Source organism: Chelonoidis abingdonii, chromosome 4, assembly GCF_003597395.2.
Source record: "Chelonoidis abingdonii isolate Lonesome George chromosome 4, CheloAbing_2.0, whole genome shotgun sequence".
Classification (NCBI taxonomy): Eukaryota; Metazoa; Chordata; order Testudines; family Testudinidae; genus Chelonoidis; species Chelonoidis abingdonii.
In genome coordinates, this window is record NC_133772.1 from 110,943,860 (window position 1) to 110,965,420 (window position 21,561).

General features: G+C 47.1%; 1 protein-coding gene across 18 annotated transcripts in view; it reads left to right on the forward strand.

Moving 5' to 3' along the window:
- TTLL5 (tubulin tyrosine ligase like 5) overlaps nucleotides 1-21,561 on the forward strand; it is a 239,726-nt gene that overhangs the window by 73,395 nt on the left and 144,770 nt on the right. For 13 of the 18 annotated variants that reach the window (XR_012655815.1, XR_012655816.1, XM_075065554.1 and 10 more), the window contains 8 exons: nucleotides 2,325-2,453; nucleotides 3,615-3,706; nucleotides 4,176-4,238; nucleotides 5,357-5,395; nucleotides 6,501-6,658; nucleotides 7,649-7,949; nucleotides 11,676-11,796; nucleotides 13,499-13,645. Coding sequence is in view for 16 of the 18 variants with exons in the window: in XM_075065554.1 (XP_074921655.1) it covers nucleotides 2,325-2,453; nucleotides 3,615-3,706; nucleotides 4,176-4,238; nucleotides 5,357-5,395; nucleotides 6,501-6,658; nucleotides 7,649-7,949; nucleotides 11,676-11,796; nucleotides 13,499-13,645 (1,050 nt within the window). In the remaining 2 variants the exon portion in view is untranslated. The remainder of the gene's footprint in view (nucleotides 1-2,324; nucleotides 2,454-3,614; nucleotides 3,707-4,175; nucleotides 4,239-5,356; nucleotides 5,396-6,500; nucleotides 6,659-7,648; nucleotides 7,950-11,675; nucleotides 11,797-13,498; nucleotides 13,646-21,561) is intronic. The other 5 variants (XM_075065558.1, XM_075065563.1, XM_032802004.2 and 2 more) reach the window with 2 other exon arrangements.

Here is a 21,561-nt window from a genome sequence, read left to right on the forward strand (position 1 = left end):
CGTTCAGCTTTGACACTGAATAACTGACTTCTCTCTGCTTGTTTCCCCCATCTGCAGTGAAGAGACTGCCTTACCTCCAGGGATAGGGCTATAGAAAGCATTTAAGATGAAAAACTCTCCTAATGTTTTCTTTAAGAATCATTTATGACATGGTGGGTATAATGTTGGAGTCAAGGAAAGGTTTTTAGGAAGTGGATGGATGGTGGAAGATTTTGGAGAGTTAAGATATTGAGGCAAAGGAGTTGATAGTGGTGACGTAGGGGAGCGAATGCAAGGAGAAAGGATGTGGAATAACCAACATGCTCAGGGTTTGACTGATCACCATTTTTGCGCTCAGGAAGGAATTTTCCACCAGGTCAGATTGGCAGTGATCTTGGGGTTTTTTTGCCTTCCTTTGTAGCCTATGTGTGTGCGTCACTTGCCAGGATCATCTGGGTATATTTCATTTAATCATTTCTCTGTCATTGCAGGGGCCTGGGGCACTGATGCACCTTGGTCTCTCCTATTCTATGCACTGGTGGCACATAATAGTCTAGTTTCCTGTGGGTTGTAATACTTTGGTCTAATTGTGGTTGTTGGGTTCAGTGGGTGGTGTTGGTGGCCTGTGATATACAGGAGATCAGACTAGTTGATTGAGTGGTCCATTCTGGCTTTAAATCCAGAGACTCTAGTGCCTCCTGTTTACTCATTCATTTTTTTCCCCAGCCAGACCTCTTTGGGGTCCTTTCTGTCTAATCACTTTTCAATAGGCTGTAATGAAAGATTTTCAGTTGGCATCTGCTATGTCAGCTTTCCCTCTGGTTCTCACCACATGAATTGCCTCTGAGTAGCTTGACCCAACCTGCTCCAGTGCAACATCCATTCCTGTTGCAACTTCATCCTCAGCTTCTGTCAATGTGCTTGTGGTTTTGTGGAGGTTGCCACAATGAAATTATATCATTTTAGTTACTAGTTCAGATGATCCTTACGAATAAGAATACAACTGGATCTTGCATTCATTTTCATTTCAGTATGTGTTCTGTGGGATTACTCCCAAGGTTTAATCAATTTGAGGTTACTTCCTTGTTCTTTCACTTCTGTGCTAAGAGGGGGGTTGAATGCCATCTGGTGGAATGAGCTAGGCTCAGTCTTTTTTGTGTCTTTCTACAGAGGAGGCCTACCTGAGCTGTACCTAGGGCCCAGTTAAACTGTTCCACTATCCTGTCAGTTTGTGTTCGGTCACACTGATCTAAGTTTTTGTCAGTTTCTTAGGACCTGACAGTTCTGCTGCTTTTCAAATGCTTCTGATTCCAGGCTCATCATTTGATCTATTCTCCTCCCTTGGTTTTCACACCTCTACTGCTAGAACAGGGCCTCACCCTCCCTGACTGAACTAACCTCGTTATCTCTAGCTTGCTTGCTAGCATATATATACCTGCCCCTGGAAATTTCCACTACCTGCGTCTGACGAAGTGGGTATTCACCCACGAAAGCTCACGCTCCAAAACGTCTGTTAGTCTATAAGGTGCCACAGGATTCTCTGCTGCTTTTACAGATCCAGACTAACACGGCTACCCCTCTGATATTTGATCTATTGTGACTTACCAGGCACTGACTTCAGGTTAAGACTTTGTTTGCTAGAACTTCTGCAAATCCTTCCTTTTTAAGGTTCTTGCTTTTCTAGTCTTCCTTTGCCTTCTGTTTTTATCTGTGATAATACTGATAGCCACTTGGCTGTGGAGTATGGCTGTATGAAGAGAAAAAGTCTTTCTGTTGAGTCCCAGGAGCATCAGATTGTGGTGTTTCAGATTTGTGAGCTGAGAAGAGAGCATGATGGATATTGAAATGAATGTCCCATCTTTTTCTCCCACAACTTCATCTCACTAATTAATTACTAGAGTCCTTGCAGCCTGGCTGGGAGGGTGAATCCTGACTTTCATGCCCCTGGGATGTGGATCCCACTTTGCCTGGGGCCTGAGACTGTTAATCCTGGTTCTGATGCCCATCGGCTGTTAATCTTTCTGTGGTTGGGGGCTGGGAGTGAAAATCCTGGCTGCAGTGCCTCTGAGGTATGTGTCATGGTTTTCTGAAAGGGGTTAGGTATGTGAATGTTGGCACTAATGCCTGGGATCCTACTGTTCTCAAAAACTGGGAGTGTGAATCCTGACATTAGTGCCCAATGGAGTGTGCATCCTGCTGCAGTTGGAGGCTGGGAGTGTGAATCCTGGCTCTGGTGCCCTGGAACATGGATTCTGCTGAGCATGGGGGCTTGGAATTTGAATTTAGCTATTAATTTTTAAAATAAGTTTAGAGAGGGAAAAAGAGTGACAAACATCTGTATTCAGACTATGTCTCTACAGCGTGCCCGCCCTCTGTCTGCCAGTGATGCTGAGGTGAAAAACATGGTGCTCTCAGGCAGGGAAAAGGTAGCCGGAAAGCAGAGTGGCTCCATGCTGGGCCTGTCCATGGAGGAGGTAAGGGCTGTTAAATATCTGATATTGTATGTACCTTGGCTTTGGGACAACATGTGGGGATGAGGGAAACACAAGTAATTTAATAATCCAATGTAATTTTGGATTAACAGTTGCTGCTGCCAAATATCCACTGCCTCATGAGAGGGCTGTCTGGCCCCAGAGTGGGACAAACAAAAGTGATAAGGGAGACCTTTTAGAAAATGGTTTATTCTGAGTGAAACTGCTGAATTTTACTGATAATAGTGGCTCCATCCCAGAAGGACCCCTCCCCCTGCTATGACAAGAGTGCATATATGCTGTAAAACAGTGGTGGGCAAACTTCTTGGGCCAAGGGCCACATCTTGATGTGGAAATTATATGGCGGGCCATGAATGCTCACAAAATTGGGGGTTGGAGTGCGGGAGGGGGTGAGGGCTCCAGCTGCGGGTGCAGGCTCTGGGATGCAGTAGGGTGCTCCAGGCTGGGACCAAGAGATTCGGAGGGCAGGATGGGAATCGGGGCTGGGGCAGAGGGTTGGGGCATAGGAGAGGGTCAGGAGTGCAGGCTCTGGGTGATGCTTACCTCAAACAGCTCCTGGAAGCAGCAGCATGTCCCCTCCTCCAGCTCCTATGCGGAGGCGCAACCAGGCAGCTCTGCACGCTACCCTGTCCGCAGGCACCACCCCTGCAGCTCCCACTGCCGGCCAATGGGAGCTGTGGAGGCGGCGCTTGGGGTGGGGGCAGCATGCGGAGTCCCCTGGCTGCCCCTCCACATAGGAGGTGGAGAGGGGACATGCTGCTGCTTCCAGGAGCCCCACGGAGCCACGGCATGCATGGAGCGGGACAAGCCCCCGACCCCACTCCTCAGCTAGAGCACTAGAGCAGGGCAAGCCCTGGACCCCACTCCCCGGCAGGAGCTCGAGGGCTGATTCAAACATCTGAATGGCCAGATGCAGTCCCCGGGCTGTAATTTGCCCACCCCTGCTCTAAAAAGTTTTAGGATCCTTCAGTGCCTACATATAGGATGACATGATTGTATAATGATGTCAAATTTACACTAGTCACTCCCACAACTGCAGGGTTAATGGCAGCCTCATCCTCTGGAATCGAGGCCCTGCCGTGAGGATAATTTTCAGTCCTACTATCTGTTTTACTTGGATCTTGTTTCTTTCTCCGATCCCAGATAAAAGTTCTGCGTCGAGTGAAGGAGGAGAATGAGCGGAGGGGAGGTTTCATCCGAATATTCCCAACGCCACTAACATGGGATCTTTATGGGTGAGGAGAAATCCCCAGTGTGTTGGCTCAGTGTCTCCCTGTCTCTCTGTTTTTGGTAATAGGACGTGTATGTGAATTAAAACCAGGTTTGTGGTTGGGGATGGGGGACAGAACTATCAACTCCCCCCTCTCCTCTGGTTACCCCGATGCATGCTGTGTATCCCACCCTCAGAATCACAGGTACAGAATGGGCTTCACCCCTGGGTGACACTAGATTCTGCTTTTCCTTTTCCCTTATGTCCTGGTTTGCTTTTTTCACCACACACTCTGCCTGCCTCCCATAATGTTTAGGTGCCAGGCAGTGACTGTCTTTCTCCTCTCTCCTTGCCTGTTGAAGTGCACCATATTGTTTCAGTGCTTTTCTGTTAGGGGTGTATTTTATGAATGTCTTCATTCTGTGTAAGGCCTCCTTCACCTTTTTATTGTGTTGGCCTGAGCTTTAATCAGTCCCCTCCACCTGCCTTTCCAGATCCTACTTAGAGCACAAGACAACAATGAATTATATGCTGGCCATACGTCTCTTCCAGGACAGGTAGGAAACAGGAGAGCTGGCTCGGGCAGCCTGCACTGTAGAGGGAACATCTGGGAGAGGGAAAAGAGGGGACTGAAATAGAGCAAAGAGGAATAGCTCTAAATAGCTACAATATTGTTGGCCACTGTGTTGTGACCTATAAGGGTGGGAATAGCCATACATTATTTCCTCAGTACACCAGTGAATACAAAGCTACCTGTCCCTCCAAACAAAGTCTTCAGAGAGTCCCTAAAGCTTGGAGAGGCCCATCTTTGAACACTTGCAGGAGAAGAAGGAGATGCACAGCATGGTGTGCAATGGGCATGGGAAAGCAACCACGGGGCAGGGGAGGAAAGAGAAGGAGGGTGCACTGAATGAGTAATACTCAGTGGCATTGTATAACGAGGAATACACACGTTTACAGGCTTAGAAGGCACTGAGGGTTGTACAGAGGTTGCAACAGTTCCTTATCCCCCTTGCTTTGAATTCAGCTTCACACCACAGAATGCTCCCTCTTGTAGGGTAGGCACTGAAGCCTTTTCCAAAGCTCCAGTGCTGTCACCTGAACCGCCAGCTGTGCAAACACTGTTGGAAGCCCTGCCTCTCCGCTCAGCACTCTGAAAGACACAGCAACGCATGCTGCTTTGTGGACCTCCACTGAAAGCTGCACCCAGCATCAGTGGTCCTATGTCTGGGCCCGCTATAGTTTTCTCTCCCTAGTCTGGGCTCCACAGGAAGCCCATTTGGGAGTGAGAAGTAATGTTGCTGATCAAGATGAGGTGTCATAATTGGAGGCCCTTATAGCTGGAATCCCGGCATCAGGAATATAATTTTAGCCATAAGTCCAGGTCTCACTTGCCTTCGTGCTTTGGGGGATGTTTGTTAGCCCTTTGGCTCCAGCTGGCAGATCCTTCAATATGATCTAAAGGAAAACAAATTCCTATTGAAAGAGAGCTGCTTGGACTTCCTGTGTCAAGGCCTTATTACCCTTCTTTGAGGTGGGGTTTTCAAGGAACTCTGCAAACTTGGGTGGCCTCCCTTTGTATGCCAAGGACTTGGAGAGCTTGGCAAATCTTCCAGTGATATAGAATGAGTTTGTGGTGCTACCCTGTAACCTGCTGCCCTATCTTCCTCTGCAGGGCCAGGATGAGAAGAGGCCCAGTTTCTGGAAGAGCCCGGTAAGTGTCTATTTAAAAAAAGAAAGTAAAGCCCTCCAGATGCAGACAATTAGTTCATACTGTTCTGCCATCAGCTCACAGAAACCAGGTCAGTAGCTAGGAGCCCCAGCACTCATCCTGCCATCAGTAGGTGGATTTCTGTGGGAAGACCTGCCAGACTGAAGTTGCCCCCCTCCTAATAACCAGCTCTGTAAAGTGAGCCCTGTGAACAACCCATTGCCCTGCTCTTAGAGAGCTAAGTTTTTAGGGGACAGGTTATTGGGGCTTTTCATCTCATACTTACTGCGGTGAGACTCATAGAATGTTGAAGGGTCTCTGTTGTTCATGATCGGACCCTCCCAGGTGATACAGAACGGTACAGACTGTTTCTTCTGTAAGGGATGAGATTCACAGACCTCAGGTGTCCATGTCTCTTTTTTGGTAGATCCCAAGGGTGTGGGAAGCAGAGGGGAAGGCAGTAGGAAGCTCTGTGGATGCTCTAGTTACACTCAGAGGTGCTTTCTGCTGGAGCTCTTTGCTCTGGCTCAGTTGTCATGTTCCTGTCTCCCCACAGAGCAGTGCAATGCCTCAGGGTTTTTGCTTAGATTGGGACAGGATTGCACAAGAGCTGGCACTTTGTCCACCAGAATCATGTTAATATTCTGGGTTCTGACTTAACCACACTTATGAACAAGCTATCTGAACAAAAGATTGTATCGGCTGGAATTTGGGTTAAGGATCTTCCACCCCAGTCTCTTGCATGACCTTATATTGCTAGTGCCTCTCTCAAGGCTCCCTACCATTCTGCTTGGAGCAGCTGCCATCTGAGAAGGAGTTTCCTAAAGTGTGACTAGCTCACGTATGGGCCGCAGAGTCAACAGGGGCATGGTGACGGAGACATGAGCTTTATTGGGTCATGCCTTGAGTCAACATCCTCACCATGGTGGTTTGGGGAAATGCTATCCCACAGTCTGTGCAAGACTCTGAAAGAGCCCTTCCCTCTAACATGAGAGCAAGATTAGGTTGCGCTTCATTGTTTTTCTAATGTAACAGGCAGACACTAAGATGTAGGCCATAATGGGGGAGACAAGGTGATTGAGGCTGCTGTCTGTATTGTGCTTCCCAGAGCTGCTCTTAATGGGGGAGTGGATCTGGGGCTGGAAGCCATAGATTCTAATGCTGAACTTCGTGCTGCATTGTATGAGAGGAAGCTCTTGTCGCTGGAGGTACGGAAGCGCAGACAATGTCATAGCAAGATGAGAGCAGCACGGGCAAGACCACCAGGTATTTATGGCTAGGATTCTAGATGGCAAGAGGGTAAAGCCAGGCTAATGAGGGGTCTATGTGATTGAGTCCCCAGGGGGCAGGGCTGCAAGAGATCTAATACAGGTCTTAGTGGGCTCTTTTGGCCCTGGGGATCATGCTCAGAAGATAGAGACTCAGTGGTCAGCACTGATTTTTTCACTCCATTCTAGTTCTGAATGGCCTTCTTCTGATATGCCATTCCCTCCACAGTTCAGCTGCATATACTAGGGCTGTGGGGGTAAACCTCCTCTGAAGGTGTAGTCACAGCCTTTTTCTGGGGACAAGAAATGTCTGTGAAAGCAGGTGAGTGCTTATGCATTCCTGTCACCCTCCACAAGAGGCTGAAAATCAAGGGTGTTCCAGGCTGGATCTCCAACATGGCACCAGCTAAGCCCAGGGAGCAAGGGGCAAACTTGCTCATTGGAAAGACTGAGAGCATTTCTACACTAGCACTTACGTTGGCAAAACTTTTGTCACTTAGGGGTGTGAACCCCTCCCTCCCAAGTGACATAAGTTTTTCTGACATAAGCGCTTGCGCACACCTCTGTGTCAGTGGGAGACACTCTTATCAACAATATATTGGTGTACATGAGAGTAAACAAAGCCAAGGAAATCTAGACTAATATAAGAACCAGAGATCGGGTAATGTATTAACCTTGACTTTGCCATGGAGTCAGGATATGATTCTGGACAAGTCATTTTATCTGTTCTTACTTTACAGAGGAGGAAATGAAGGGTAGTAGCCTTCAGTTATCTCCTGGTGTTGGGAAGAGGGATTTATAAGCTGCTTTGAGATCCTAGGTGGAAAGCTTTAGCGAAGAATGAAATACAGTGGTGAAGACTTGGCTGTTAGAGAGGGTTCTTGGACTTCCGGCAACAAAGAGTGTGGGCATAAACAAAGGGGTGATGGGTAACAGGAAAGATTTTTGTTGTTGTTCTTCACCATTGTTGGTTTCCTCCTCATTTTAGGGACTTCCAAGCTAAAGGAAATGCCTCTCAAGTCAGATGCAGAGAGTGAGGAAGAAGAGGAGGCACATGAGGATGAAGAAATAGAGGTAACTCAGGATGAAACTGCTGCCTCTCTTACGGACATGCAGGTGAAATGCAAGCCAAACCTGTCAGAAATGATGGAAGCTGTCTGCCGAGAGAATGTGCTGAAAGACCCTGAACAGAAAGCTGGAGGTGGCGGGGCAGAGCTGCTTCTCCAAGAAGTGGATCCAGAGCCTAAATTTAACTTGCTGCAGATTCTGCAGGAGAATGGGAATCTAAGGTAAGAGTCAGTAGGCAGATTATTTCAGAAAGCATAGCAACTAGTATCAATGAATACACAGAGCCTGGGGACATTCAATAAGTTGTGAACCCCACCCCTCCAGGGACAGGAAGGTGGGAGAGCCTATAACAAACATGCCTAGATTTTGCTTAACTGCAGGCTGCATTGGCGTCTAGTTTACACAAAATGGAGACATGCAGGAGCCTTCACCTTATCAGTCCTAGAATGTGTGACCCCAGCATTGCACACTGGGACCTAAAGTCTCCATGGGCTGTTTTCTTAAAACAGGTGGCTGAGCTTTACTTTGGCTACCCCAGCCTTCAAAATTCCTCTGATTTGATGCAGGGGGATCTCCTGTTGAACTGTAAATCTTTGTGTTCATTATCTCTTCTGTTTTTCGTTGTACTGTATTTTTATTGTACATTAAGCCAACAAATGAAGGCTGAGAATGGAATTCCTCTGTCTTTCCCACCTCTCATAAAAGCAAACTTCCCATTCTTGTGCTTTTGTTCTTGAAGTGAATTTTTCTAAGGGCTTGTCCACATGGTGAGCTACTGCACAGCAAGCCAGTGTGTGAATATACAGCACACCAGCTTGCTGTGCAGTAACATCCCATTGGACACTTTTATAGCACAGTGACATACTAGTGAGCTTCACTCTGGGACTTTCAGTGCACTTTAACAGTGTCCATGTGTGATGTAACTGTGCGGCAAGCTGGTGTACTGTAGGTTCACTCTGAAGCTTGCTGTGCAAACAAGCCCTAACTCTGGCAATAGCCACTGAAATGCCAGACTGCAGTGTCCTGAGAGCAAGACAGAAGTGTTTTGAGGGTGATGAGGCATTGAGAGATCTGATTGTCCAGTGTTGGGAAGGGTGGGTTGGAATGTGCTCTGGTGCTTGGCTGGACTGTTTGCAAAAAGGGTGGAGTGGAAGAAAAGTTTGGGAATTCTCCAGCTTGTGGCCTACTAGATAGGAAGGTAATTACTCTTCTTGATAAGTTGGAGAGACAGAGTATCTATCTGCTGGGGGGTACATTATAAGGGATGGGGGGGGGAGTATCCCCTTACTGAATAGAAGAGGGGAATGGGACCATTATGGGGATAGGGATGACTATCCCTTTTCTGGATAAAAGGTGTTTTGATTGTTTGTCATATCTTATACAAAATTGTCCAAGCTTATAGAAAACAAGATTTCATTGACCCCTATGTGACCTGCCTCTTCTTTCCCAAATTAGTTTCCGTGAGGCTGGGAGGCCTCAGGAAACATCAGGAGGAATCTGGGTTGCACTATTATCTTGTTATGGCTGAGACATGTGCTGCTGTGGTGTCTGTAGAAGGGAAAATTTGGAAACAGGTTTTCAAAGCAGACACAGCAGTACTGACCTCACCCACTCACACATAGGGCAGCCAAGTCCTGCTAAGAATGCAGGCTTCTGTCAAAAGTTGCTGGCAGATTCCTACTCAGCACCCAGCCCCATTGGGATTCCCCTGGAGCAGCTAAGGAGCTCCACACAGCGTAAGGCGTGCAGTGACTTCATGTGCAAGGATTGTGCTGGACTTGGCCCCGTCTGATTTGTCACTGATGAAAAACTTGGCTGCAGTGTCAGCGGGCTGAGGAGCTGAAGTTATGAAAATCTCATCCGAAAGAAACCAGACCTGTCCCATGCAGCCCTTCTGAGAGACAGGATGTTCCTCAGTCCTCCAGCTGGGCCTGGCCAGCCAGCTTCTCTGCCTCTCATCCTTCTAGCAGTATTGATAGGTAGTGACAATTATTGGGGATATTATTATATTCCCCCACTATGCGATCCCCAGGGGAATCACCAGTAGAGGAAGCTGTGTCTGCCCGTACTTTTGAGGCCTCTGTTGAATGCTTTTTTCTTCTTCTGGGTCTCAAGTGCAAGACAGAGATTGCAGGAGACAAGGTAACATTCTATCTCCAGAGGTCTCCTCTGATTCCATGTTGGGATTAAGAGCAGGTCCAAGTTCTGTGTTTTGAAACTGAGATACAGACAAAGAGCTGTCAATGAGTTGTTCTCTCATCCTAGCAGCAAGGAATCTTAGAGACTTTATCACAAGATGTTTTGATGCTCCTGGAAGGGATCTGCAACCTTAGGCAGGGAGGAAGCCCCTAGGAGAGAGTTGCCGTGGAGTTACAGTGGCCTGGTATTCTGGGAGTTAATTCCTAGTCAGAATTCAGAGTCTGCTCATGGCTGGGTTAGTCCCATGTCGGAGGGGGTAGGGGGGAAGGGTTTGTTGTCTAGAAGCTAGGAAAGGGAGCCCTGAGGAGTCACAGGGGTTGTTCTGTGTTGTGGAGTTCATTGCAGGGCAGAGACCAAGCTTGTGTTTTAGTTAAAGCGAACCCTTGAGATAACCCAGTAGAGGTGTCAGCCTGAGCCTCCTATTTAACTCATTTTCTCAGATCCTCCCTAGCTCTGTGACAGGGCTTCAGAAATTTGAAGAACTAATGACCAAGCAGAGGCATAACTCCAGACAGTGCATGGCATTTAAACTTCCATGGTCATCTCCCCATATCAACTTTAGGCTGATGCAGTGGTCCATAGTGGTGCTGCTGCTATTTTGTATGATTTCCATAGTTCTATAAGTATGTATCACTGCACTTTGTAGATATGTGTGGTAGTGAGACCAGGCTCCTGAGCTGAGGAGCCTGATAAAGGATCAGAGGCCCTGATGGGACCAAGTGTTGACCTACTACAGTGGTGAGGGCCATATAAGTACTTAGACAGAAATAGAGAGCAGGAGGTAGAAGACCATGTCTGGCATAGTGGGGACATATCTTGTCCTGAGTACAAGGAGGTGTAAAAAAGAAAAAGGGAGAAAAAAAAAAGCCACAAAGTGTGAAGTGGATGAAAGAGGAGCAGAGAGTCCTTGGGAATAACTGGAGGCAGGAAGCTGGGCCCACGCAGAGCTGGAGGAAGATTTGAAGGCTGGGCTGCAGATGGGTGGAGTTGAGCAGTCTTGGGTAGATGTCTGTCTTAACATGTTTGTTCATTAAAATGACTATAATTGTAGAGGAGTGAAAATGAAACTGTATATCCTACCCTGTACCATCTGGTCACCTTGATTCACTTCCACAGCTCCCTTATGTGTTCGGCCAGCTGCATGGTGTACTTTGCTTACTTTGCTCAGTGAAACCTAGCCTGTAACTCTGAGGTGGCTGGGGAAGAGCTCATCTTCACAAATGTTATTCTTTTGTTTTACAGAGGTTTCATTTAGGTGGGGAGAGGTCCCCTCACTCACCCAATAAGAACTGCAGGGCCTCCTTTAGAAGCTCTGTCATTGGGACAGAGCCTTTCAGTTTAATTTGTGATTGCTAGTGCTGTGTTCAAAATTATCATAGAGACAGCACCAAGGAGCTTCAGAGTGGGCTGGGAATATTCTGCTTGGCTGATGTGCACATGCCTGACCTTTTGACTGGGCTGCTAAGGATGTGGGAAGGGAAGGAGGTCACCCCATCTCCAGAGGTTGTCTTTGCTCAGAGAATGCTTGTCTGTTCCCTGTAGTATCCTCTGGCGCCCCTGCCCCAACCTGATGGAATGAAGGTACATTAAGAATAAATTAGGGACAAAGAAGCCCTCTTTCTCCTTATCCCCAGATGCATTTGCGTATTGGAGGATTTGGGTGACTGTAATTAGATTCGTAAATAGTCTAGATAGGGGCTGTTCACTCTATGGTGCTGTATATCTGACCACTGTCTTGGCTTCCACAGCAAAGTGCAGGCTCGCAGGGCTTTCTCTGCCTACCTCCATCGTGTTCAGCTGCGTCTGATGAAGGAGGCTGGGGACCAGATCCACAATGCTGCCTGGGCTGCTAAGGAGGATGAGCAAATGGTAGGAATCTGTGTTGGGCAAGAGGAGCCTAATAGGGAACTGTCCTGAGAGAGTGGAGGCCAGTTCCCACCCTCAGAAAGAATGAGGTTAGAAAGCTCCTAGTTCCTGAAATTGTGCATACATCTCCTCCTTTGTCAAGGAACTGGTGCCAGGTTCATAGCATGCAGGCGTGGTAGAGATACTGACTGACTTCCGAGTAAGATCAGCATAGACAGATCTTCGTGAACTGAGCATGCTTAACACTCCATCCAACTCAGCCTTCTCTTCCTGCATTCCTACCTCTGAACATACCTGCTGTTGAATTCCAGTTTCCTGGCAGCATTGTCTCTGAGATGTCTTGCCAGTGCCTGGATTTTCCAGTTGAATCATAAAGGGACCAGCAGCTTCTTACAGAAACAGAATGCTTGAATCTGCTCAAGTTGAGTGGGTGCCTGGCTTAGCCTTCTTCCCCATCCACACTCTTACTCTTTGCAGGTAGCTGTGTCTTAGAGGATCTTCCCTTTCTTCTCTGCAGAGACAGAGGGGGGAAAAAAAGGGTTCTCTCTAATGCTGTTGTTGAATGTCCCTGGATTTCCTCAAACAATACAGTGAATTCTCCCTATCTGAATCAACCACTTTAAGGAGTTCAGCAAACCCAGTATCCCCTCTCTAACACTCCTGAAAGACAACATCAGATGATATGCTGGGCTTTTTGCAAACCCAAATGGGCTCTTGCTAAAAGCGGGCTATGGGGAAACAGCCAGTGCAGCTTGAAGATAAAACCAAGTGTCAGAAATAATCAGTCGGCTCAGTGGAAAATGTTACCCCTGCTTTCCAAGTGGAAAATTGAAACTGGCTTTTTTACATTCACTTTGTCTGCTGTGCTGCGAAAAATGTTTAAAATAACAGATCAAACTAGCCTAGTGTAATGGCAGTGAGAGGCGAGCTGTGAAATCCAATGCTCTGGCTGTGAGGCAGCTCATTTATGCACTAGCAGGGCATCTAACCAAAAACAAATCCAGAGGGGAGACAAAAAGGGTTCAAAACTGAACATCCACAGCAGGCGCCTTGCCTTGGGGCCTGACTTACTGTATTCCCTCCCCATCAGAGGTGGCATGAGGGGACTGACATGATGGGAGGTTGAAGTGGGTATCTGGCCAGAGGTCATACAGGGGATATGATGATGCAGGGAACAGGAATTCATTTCTGGCCAGAGGTTGTATCTGATCATGTGGTAGGCCAAAAGAACCCCAAGATCCTCCTCCATTGTGGTGGAGAGGAGAGGATTGTGTCTTGAAGGGGTTTTGTCATATTATCCCTGGGCTCCTTCTACATGATACTTTTGACAATGCTCTTTTATAAAATGTTTTTCTGGATAGGGACACTCCATTATTGATGTTTCTTGATTTTCCACATCTCCTCCACAGCTACACTTTCCTCAGACAGATATTCTTGAAGTACTCCCATCACTGTCCCAGTCTAGGAAGTGATGTACAGTTCTTCTCCCCCTTATCTTGGGAATTTGTGGGAGTAGGTTAAAAAACATCCACCACCACATCTATTCTGGAATGTACTCTTACCTGCTACATGTCATACCACATCCACAGAACAGCATTTCTTCTCAATCCATCATGGGATGATCTAGCACCCCCTATGCACTCCACTCCACATGTTGCACAGCCCTTTTAAACGCTCTTGTTAATGCTGTCTCCTTTGGTGGCAGGAGCTGGTGATACGCTTTCTGAAACGAGCAGCCAGCAATCTTCAGCAGTCTTTCAGGATGCTACTCCCCAGTCGACGTCTGGCCCTGGATGATCGTAGGCACATCCTGGCTCACCAGCTGGGTGAATTCATAGTCTGTTATAACAAGGTGAGTGGCTTCATCTCAAATTCCTCTTCCTATGGTAGCTGAGCCCACTTGGATCCAGATGAGTGCATGATCCAGATCAGTGCCAGAGCTTCCTTCTTTCTGTTACTTGCACGCAGATTGGGATGTGTAACACAACAAACCAGTGCCAGACCCCACCTCCCCTCCATCCTCTATAGCAGCAGCCCCTTGATTTTCTAATCCATTGAACATTTAAGGACAACCAGTTCCATAGGGGTCACCCAGACATGCACAGACAGATGTCTATTAGATTATTTAGGACTTCTGAGACTCATGAACCTTTGGAAATGTTTATGGCTTAAATGAAGATTTTTGTATGTAAACTCTGTATGCATTTATCATGAGGCAGAGCTGCTCATAACTGTGTTTCTGATATTTTCCTCTGAAGTGTCTATCATTGGCCACTATCAAAGAAGAGACACCAGTCTAGGCAGATTATTGGTCTGCTCTAATATTCAGGTTCCTATACCTCATTGTGGTTGCATGTTCAATGATAGTAATTGTCTCTGGAAATTATCAGATGACACTATGACTGCAGTTGTATGTCTAGCACAGTAACTAGGCGCTCAACTGCACATGAAACTTTCTGGAATTACTCCATATAATAGGCTACAAACATACTGTATTGATCTGTGACAAACTCAAGATGACAAAACTGTTTACATTTCAAATAAAATAAACTCCTGTCTGTAAACATTAGGAGAGAGAGATACCCAGTAAAGAAACATGTAACTGACTCAGCTTTTTCTGTAGGGTACCTCAGTCTCTGTGCATTATTGTGGTGCACCTGCAGAGAACAGCTCTGAGATACAAATATAAGAAATATTTTACCATCAGCTTAATATACTGAAAAGAGAAAAATTTTGTAATAGTCTGCATGATCTCTGATAGGAAGGGGTTAAAAGTCCCTCTGACACTCTTCACCTCTGCAGATGCAACTGACCCCATTCTCAGCACTGTGCTTTCTTGCTGATTTGTGTTGTTTTGTTTCCTTTTGGGGTCTATCTTCTCCACCCACTTAACTGAGAGAAGTTAAAATAGTAACCCTGTCTCAGGGGCTGCTGTGCATGGTGCCTCTGCAGCACATCCAGCTCCCACTGGTTAGGGGAGGACATCCACTCACAGGAGTTTGTGTCTGGACTGACATCTGGCAACCTGACCTATCAGAGCAAAGTAGGGAGTGAACCAAATCAGCTCCTGGATGTGCCCTGTGTGCCTAGTGCTACCTGACTTACTGTGTGAGGAGTAAACACAGAACACCCAAGCAGCTTTGGTGGTGGTCCAAGAACATGGCTACTTTGGATATAATTTCCATTCAAAGATTCTTTTCAAACACAAGGATTTTCTGCTAACTCTCAAGTAAATTTACAAAATAAAACTGTAAAACTGGTAATAAATCAGTTTAGAATTACATTTTCTTATTTTAGAACAAGTGAGAACACTCACTTGGGGATTTAGAACATAAACAATTTCTTCAAGTAGTGTCCCTGAGGGTGCTCCACTTTAGTTGCACAAGTGCCCTGCACCTTTGATCAGAGATTTCTGGTAGCAGTGTCCATTCAGCCCATGCTTATGCCCTACACATCCTCATGCCCTGTACCAAAGCTATATAGGGCTGCATGGGCGAATTGATATCAATTCCTTTGAACTGCCTTTGGCCAGAGATGGAGTATAGCAGTGTGCCTCATTGCTGTGTGCCTGTTCCCTCTTATATTTGTGTTTTAGCTTTTATAGGTAGGTCTCAGTAGTAGTAGATTTAGTAACCTTACAGTTGTTGAAACATTTCCCCCCTTTTTCCCTTTCTTTAAAAAAAAAAAAAAATAACTCCCCTTCCCCCACCAATTGAGGGGCTTGAACAAATTTTCTTGAACAGGGATGCTGGTCTCTAAAAGGTGCCTGTCTTGCTGAGAAGCAATCCATGTTAGTGGTGGACATTCCCAGTACATTTGCTGGTTGGGAGTTTCTCATATTCCCAGCAAGTGTTAGATCTGATCATCTTTTAAAGGAAGATCCAAGAGTAACAGGGAAATAAAGTATAGGCTCTTAATGGTGAAGCAAAGCTTGAGATCAGATGCTGACCTGGTGGTAGAGAACACTGCATATAGGGACTCTCCACTTCTGTCAGTGTCGCATTGTCAAGATCACGGTCACCAAAAGGAAGACAGTATAGAAAACAGTCTCCATCAATATCCATGATTGAGGTATCAGTAACTGCACTACCAGTACCAAGAGCTTCTCAAAGTATAAGGAAAAGGATAAGAAGAGCAGAATAGAGAGTTCTTCATCAAAGAAGATCTGGTCACTGGAAACCTCAGGTCCTGAGAGGAGTGCTAGTGATACTCTAAGTACTTCAGGTACCCTGAAACATGCTGACATTTCAACTAAGACCCATACTGCACTGGTAAAGGGGTCAGTACCGAATGTTGTTCTTCGAGTGCTGTCCCTGTGGGTGCTCCACTCTAGGTGACGGTGCGTCCCGGCGCTGTCGATCAGAGATTTTCGGTAGCAGTGTCTGGTTGGGGCGCACGCACCCAAATGGTATCTCCCGTCTAGTTGGAATCTTCCTGAGTGTGTGCGCCCCACACCCTCCTCAGTTCCTTCTCAACCATCCTCGGCTGAAGACGGGACTCGGGGGAGTCCTACTTTCTCTTCCCTGATCTCTATAGGAAACAGTAACAAAGAACATAGAAATAATTATTAATTACTTCCCAGTTGTTTCCCTTCCTTTAGTATAGTTACATAGTTAGTTACTTTGTTTAAAAAAAAAAAAAAAAAAAAAACGAAATAACACCCCTCAGGCTTGTCTCCCATTGAGACACTCTTCTCTAACTCATAATGCCAGGACCTTCAGGTTTCAAAAGATGCATCTCCTGTCAGGACTCCATGGCACGCTCAGATGGCCACTCTCGTTGTGTGAAGTGCCTTGTGGACAACCACATCCCCGCGAAGTGCCTCCATTGTGCGAGCCTCAAGTCAAGAGCTCGTCGTGACAGGGATCTGCACCTCAAGATCATCATGATGGAAAAATCCTTACTGCCACTGTCGGAGACGAGAAAGGTAGAACCCGCTCCCACACACCCCCCCCCAGTCAGATCGGAACCGGTGGGGAGAGTTGCTTCACCCTCCCTGGAGCGGAGGCAAGAAGCTCAACAGTCTCACAGATGAGATTCTAACAAGGGTAGGGGGTCTCCGGCGAGATCCCTAACCCCTGTGCTGACAGCCTGAAAAACAGCTGTTTCAGCCTCTCCTAATGCCTCAGGAACCGCTCTGACAGAGCTTAGAGACAGGGACCAGACCTCCCGTGCGGGGAAGGCACCTACTGACTCGGTCCCCTCAGTGCCGCAAACTACTGCGGCGCAGATAGCTCACTCCTCTTCGGCACCGAGGAAGGCTACAGCACCGGCACCACATTCCTCCTTGGCACCGGCAACGGCCGCGGTACCGGCAACACACTCGGCTCCGACACCCAGAACAGCCATGGCACTTACAGCCTGGTCAGTTTCAGTGCTAAAAGTGGCTGCGGTCCCGCCAGCGCGCTCTGCCTCAACAACAAAAATAGCTGCGGTGCCGACAGCGCTATCAGCCTCGGCACCGTGAAGAGGGTCGGCACCCAGCCACTCTTCTGCCCACGCACCAGCAGCAGACCCCCTGCAGAGCACCTCTAGGCAAAACACAGTAGGACACTCTCTGTCACTCTCGCCGACTAAAGAGCTAGAGCAGAGAGCAGGCTTAGCTCAGCCTAGGGAGCAGGAGCAACAGCTTCTCACTCAAAGTGATCTTTTAGTGCCACCTGAGCCACATGCTCCGCTCCTAGATACAGAGAACTCCTTTCTTGACCTACCACTTTCTCCACCTGAACTGGCTTTCACCGACCGGTGACCTTGAGCTACAGCAGCAAGCGGAGTTCTCCCCTCCTGCTTCTCCTCCACAGGCACCTTTACCACCTCTGGTCATGGCTCAAGCTCAGCAGCCTCAGTTTCCCTATGTTGCACCCCCCCGTGGGCGATGCCTGGGTTCTCTTACCCCATGCCTTGGCTGCAGTGATACCCATGGCAGAATCCTCCTACCAATCATCTTCCATCGGTGCCTCAATCTCCTGCTCCATCCACTTCCAGGGTACCTAAGCCTCCTCCTGAGACTGGGAGCTACGCACCATATCCTGACTCACCTAACCCTAACTCTCCATTAGCCTCAGATGAAGCCATCCTCCCTCCACCTCCACAGACCGTGGATGACTGCAAACAATTTCAAGATCTTTTTAGGAGGGTTGTACTTAGTCAGGATATCCCCTTGGAAGAGATTCAGGAGACTCAGCACAAACTCCTCAAAATCCTTAACCATCTGCGCCCTCGAAAATCGCGCTCCCTATAAATGAAGCACTCATGGAACCTTCTGACACTCTCTGGCAAACCCTAGCTTCCCTAGTACCAACTTGTAAGAAGGTCGAACGTAAATACTACGTTCCTGCAAAGGACGCAGACTTCCTTTCTTCTCATCCACCGCCAAACTTTCTTGTCATTGATGCAGTTGCACAGTGGACCAAATATCGACCCACCCCGCAAGACAAGGACCTTAGACGCCTTGATGTCCTGGGCTGCAAGGTTTATACATCCTCTACTCTACAATTCAGGATTGCAAACTATTCTGCTCTCCTTGCCAGCTATGATTTTGATAATTACAATAAGCTTTTCGAATTTGCCTTTTATTTAGAACGGACTAAACCATTTTGCAAGTCTCCACGACTCTTCATTTCCATTGCCGAAAGATGGAAGGGCACAGCCATCTTTAAACAACGTCTATCCAAGTGGATCTCTGACTGCATCAGATCCTGTTACTAGGCGAAGAATCTTCAACCACCCAACAACATTAGAACTCATTCCACTAGAGCCATGTCGGCGTCCATTGCCTTCTTACACAACGTTCCCATTCCTGATATCTGCAAGGCGGCTACATGGTTATCTGAACACACGTTTGCAAAACACTGTGCTCTCACGCAAGACACCTCGGTAAACGCAATAGTAGGCCATACAGTACTATCTTCAGTACTCACTGCCGCATCTCCAAAGTCCCACCAACCACAGTGGGTACTGCTACACATTCACCTAGAGTGGAGCACCCACAGGGACAGCACTCGAAGAAGAGGAGAAAGTTACTCACCTTGCAGTAACTGAGGTTCTTTGAGATGTGTGTCCCTGTGGGTGCTCCACTCCCCGCCTTCCTCCCCTCTACTTTGGAGTAGTAGTCGGATGCTCCATGGTAGAGAAGGAACTGAAGAGGGTGTGGGGCGCATGCACTGCTACCGAAAATCTCCGATCAACAGCACCGGGATGCACCGTCACCTAGAGTGGAGCACCCACAGGGACACACATCTCGAAGAACCTCAGTTACTGCAAGGTGAGTAACTTTCTCTTATTATTACCAAGAGACTGGCTTCCATGGAATCCTAGACCCCTTGATACCAACAACATCATTAGTGTCTGCAACATTAGTGCCAGTACCGAGTTCTGTTGTGCTCCTGGAACTGCAGGAATTCCAGTATCCACAAGGCCTTTTGGTACCTAATGAGCAGGGATCCTAGAAATCCATTTGCCATGGAAAAATGCAGAATTTGCGTTTTTACAGAAAATCTTTAGTTTTTTACATTTTGTGAAAAAATAAAAACAGATATTAACTAAATTTTACTGAAAGTACCATATCACTTAATCAATGAATGCAACTTCCCCCTCTTGTGGTTGATTTTTGAATGCACTTTAAATGTACAGTAGAGGACCATTTATCTGATCTAACTGGGACCAAGGCGAGATTGAATAATTAAAAATTTGGATAATCAGGAGAATTGGCCAAGAGCTTTTCATCTCTTATTTTAAGATTGTGGCTCAAGTGATTAGCCTTAGGCAGCTAGTGGTTCGGTTAATATGGAGAGCTGGATAATGGAGGTTCGGATATATGGGGTTCTACTATCTGTTGTGGTTCAAATCTCATTTTAATCATGGAAACACGTGGATTTTCATGTTTTGTTTTATTGGAGGAATTTTGTTTTTAGCACTGAAAACTAGAGTCCCTGCTAATGAGCCTGAGTATCTGCTTTTTGTGATCTCTGGACATTTTTCAGTACTGGAGTCAGCTGGGTCACCAACTGCTCATGTTTTCATGAGAGCTACCTCTTTTCCATCTTCCGCTATCCATAAGGAGAAGTTGCCACCTCTGATACAAATGTGGATGAGCATTCTGACTCAGACTCTGAACTTTCTGTTCAAAGTTCTCCAATTTATTCCAGATGTTATTCCACATTGCAGATGCAACAAAGGCAGGGCACCAGACCCGTGCCTACAAACGCTTGGGATGACCAATGTTGGATACCTCCTGCCATTCCTTCTGGTCTCCCTCATTAGCCTTGCTGGGATTCATAGACAATATACTGCCAGCAGTGTCAAGGGACTTCAGCTCAGTCTCTCAGGGCACACAGAAGGCCTTGTTCACCGGTACTGTCCAATCTTCCTCCCCATTCTGAGCCCAAGGAGACCTTTGAGGAGCAGGGGGCAAAGGTGAACAAAGAGGCTGCCCCCCATTACAGACATCTCATTGTCACCTGATAAGGCAGTAAGGCCACCACCACCATCATTAGCTGATGACTTTAGGCAATTCCAGGACATGATGAAGTGGGTTGCTGATGTAGGTGCTGGAACTACAGGTGCTGGGGGTGCTGCTGCACCCCCTGGCTTGAAGTGGTTTCCATCATATACAGGGTTTACAGTTTGGTTCAGTGGCTCTCAGCATCCCCACTATAAAAATTGTTCCAGCATCTCTGGCTACTGACACCTATGAATTCCCGGGAGGAAATCCAGGATTCCCATCACAAGCTCCTGGATGTATTGCAGACCTCTACCTCAGCACAGGTGGCACTGCCAATTAATGAAACCCTCCTTGAGCCAGCCAGGTCCATCTGGCAAACTCCAGCAATGCCCCTCCCTCTCCATCTCCCCCTCTCCTTCGCACCAAATGTAAGAGGGCTGATTAAAAAACCAAAAATTATGTTGCAGAATTGTGAGTTTTAATTTGCTCATCAAACACCAGATTCTTTAGTTGTAGATGCAGTCAATGAAAGGGTCAGACAACAGACCCAACAAGGCACCCCTTTTAATAAGGACCAGCAATATCAAGACCTCTTTGATCATGAGAGCTACTCATCTGCAACACTTCAGTTCAGGATAGCTAACCACCAGGTGCTGATGTTAAAATATGACTGTCTAGACTGCAAGTTTAATGCTTTTATTGACCATTTACCACAGGAACATTGAGAACATTTCAATACCATAATAAAGGAGGGTCAGCTCTTAGCAGTATCTTCACTGCAGCCATTGCTCAGTGCTGTAGACACTGCAGGCAGGTCTGTTTCCACCGCAGTAGTAATGAGGTGAGCATCCTGGTTTCATTTGTCTGGGTTTCTGTAGGAGGGACAATCGACCATGGAAGATTAACTTTTCGATGGCCAGAAGTTTTTCAGATTTCACGGATGACTTCTTCATACCCTGAAGGACTTTAGAGCCACACTTAGGTCTTTGAGGATATACACATCTGCAAATAAAAGACAGTTTAGCAAGTCTCAGTTAACGCAAAGATCCAACCCTGCTCAGTTTTCCAGAACCAACAGCTAAGAGGTTGAGGTTTTCAAAGCAAAAGCTTGCAACTACCTCATCCCAGTCTTAAATACTGTATCTTCTTCTTCGAGTGCTTGCTCATATCCATTCCAGTTAGGTGTGCGCGCGCCGCGTGCACGTTCGTCGGAAGATTTTTACCCTAGCAACACTCGGTGGGTCGGCAGGGCGCCCCCTGGAGTGGCGCCGCTATGGTGCCGGATATATGCCCCTGCCGACCCAGCCGCCCTTCAGTTCCTTCTT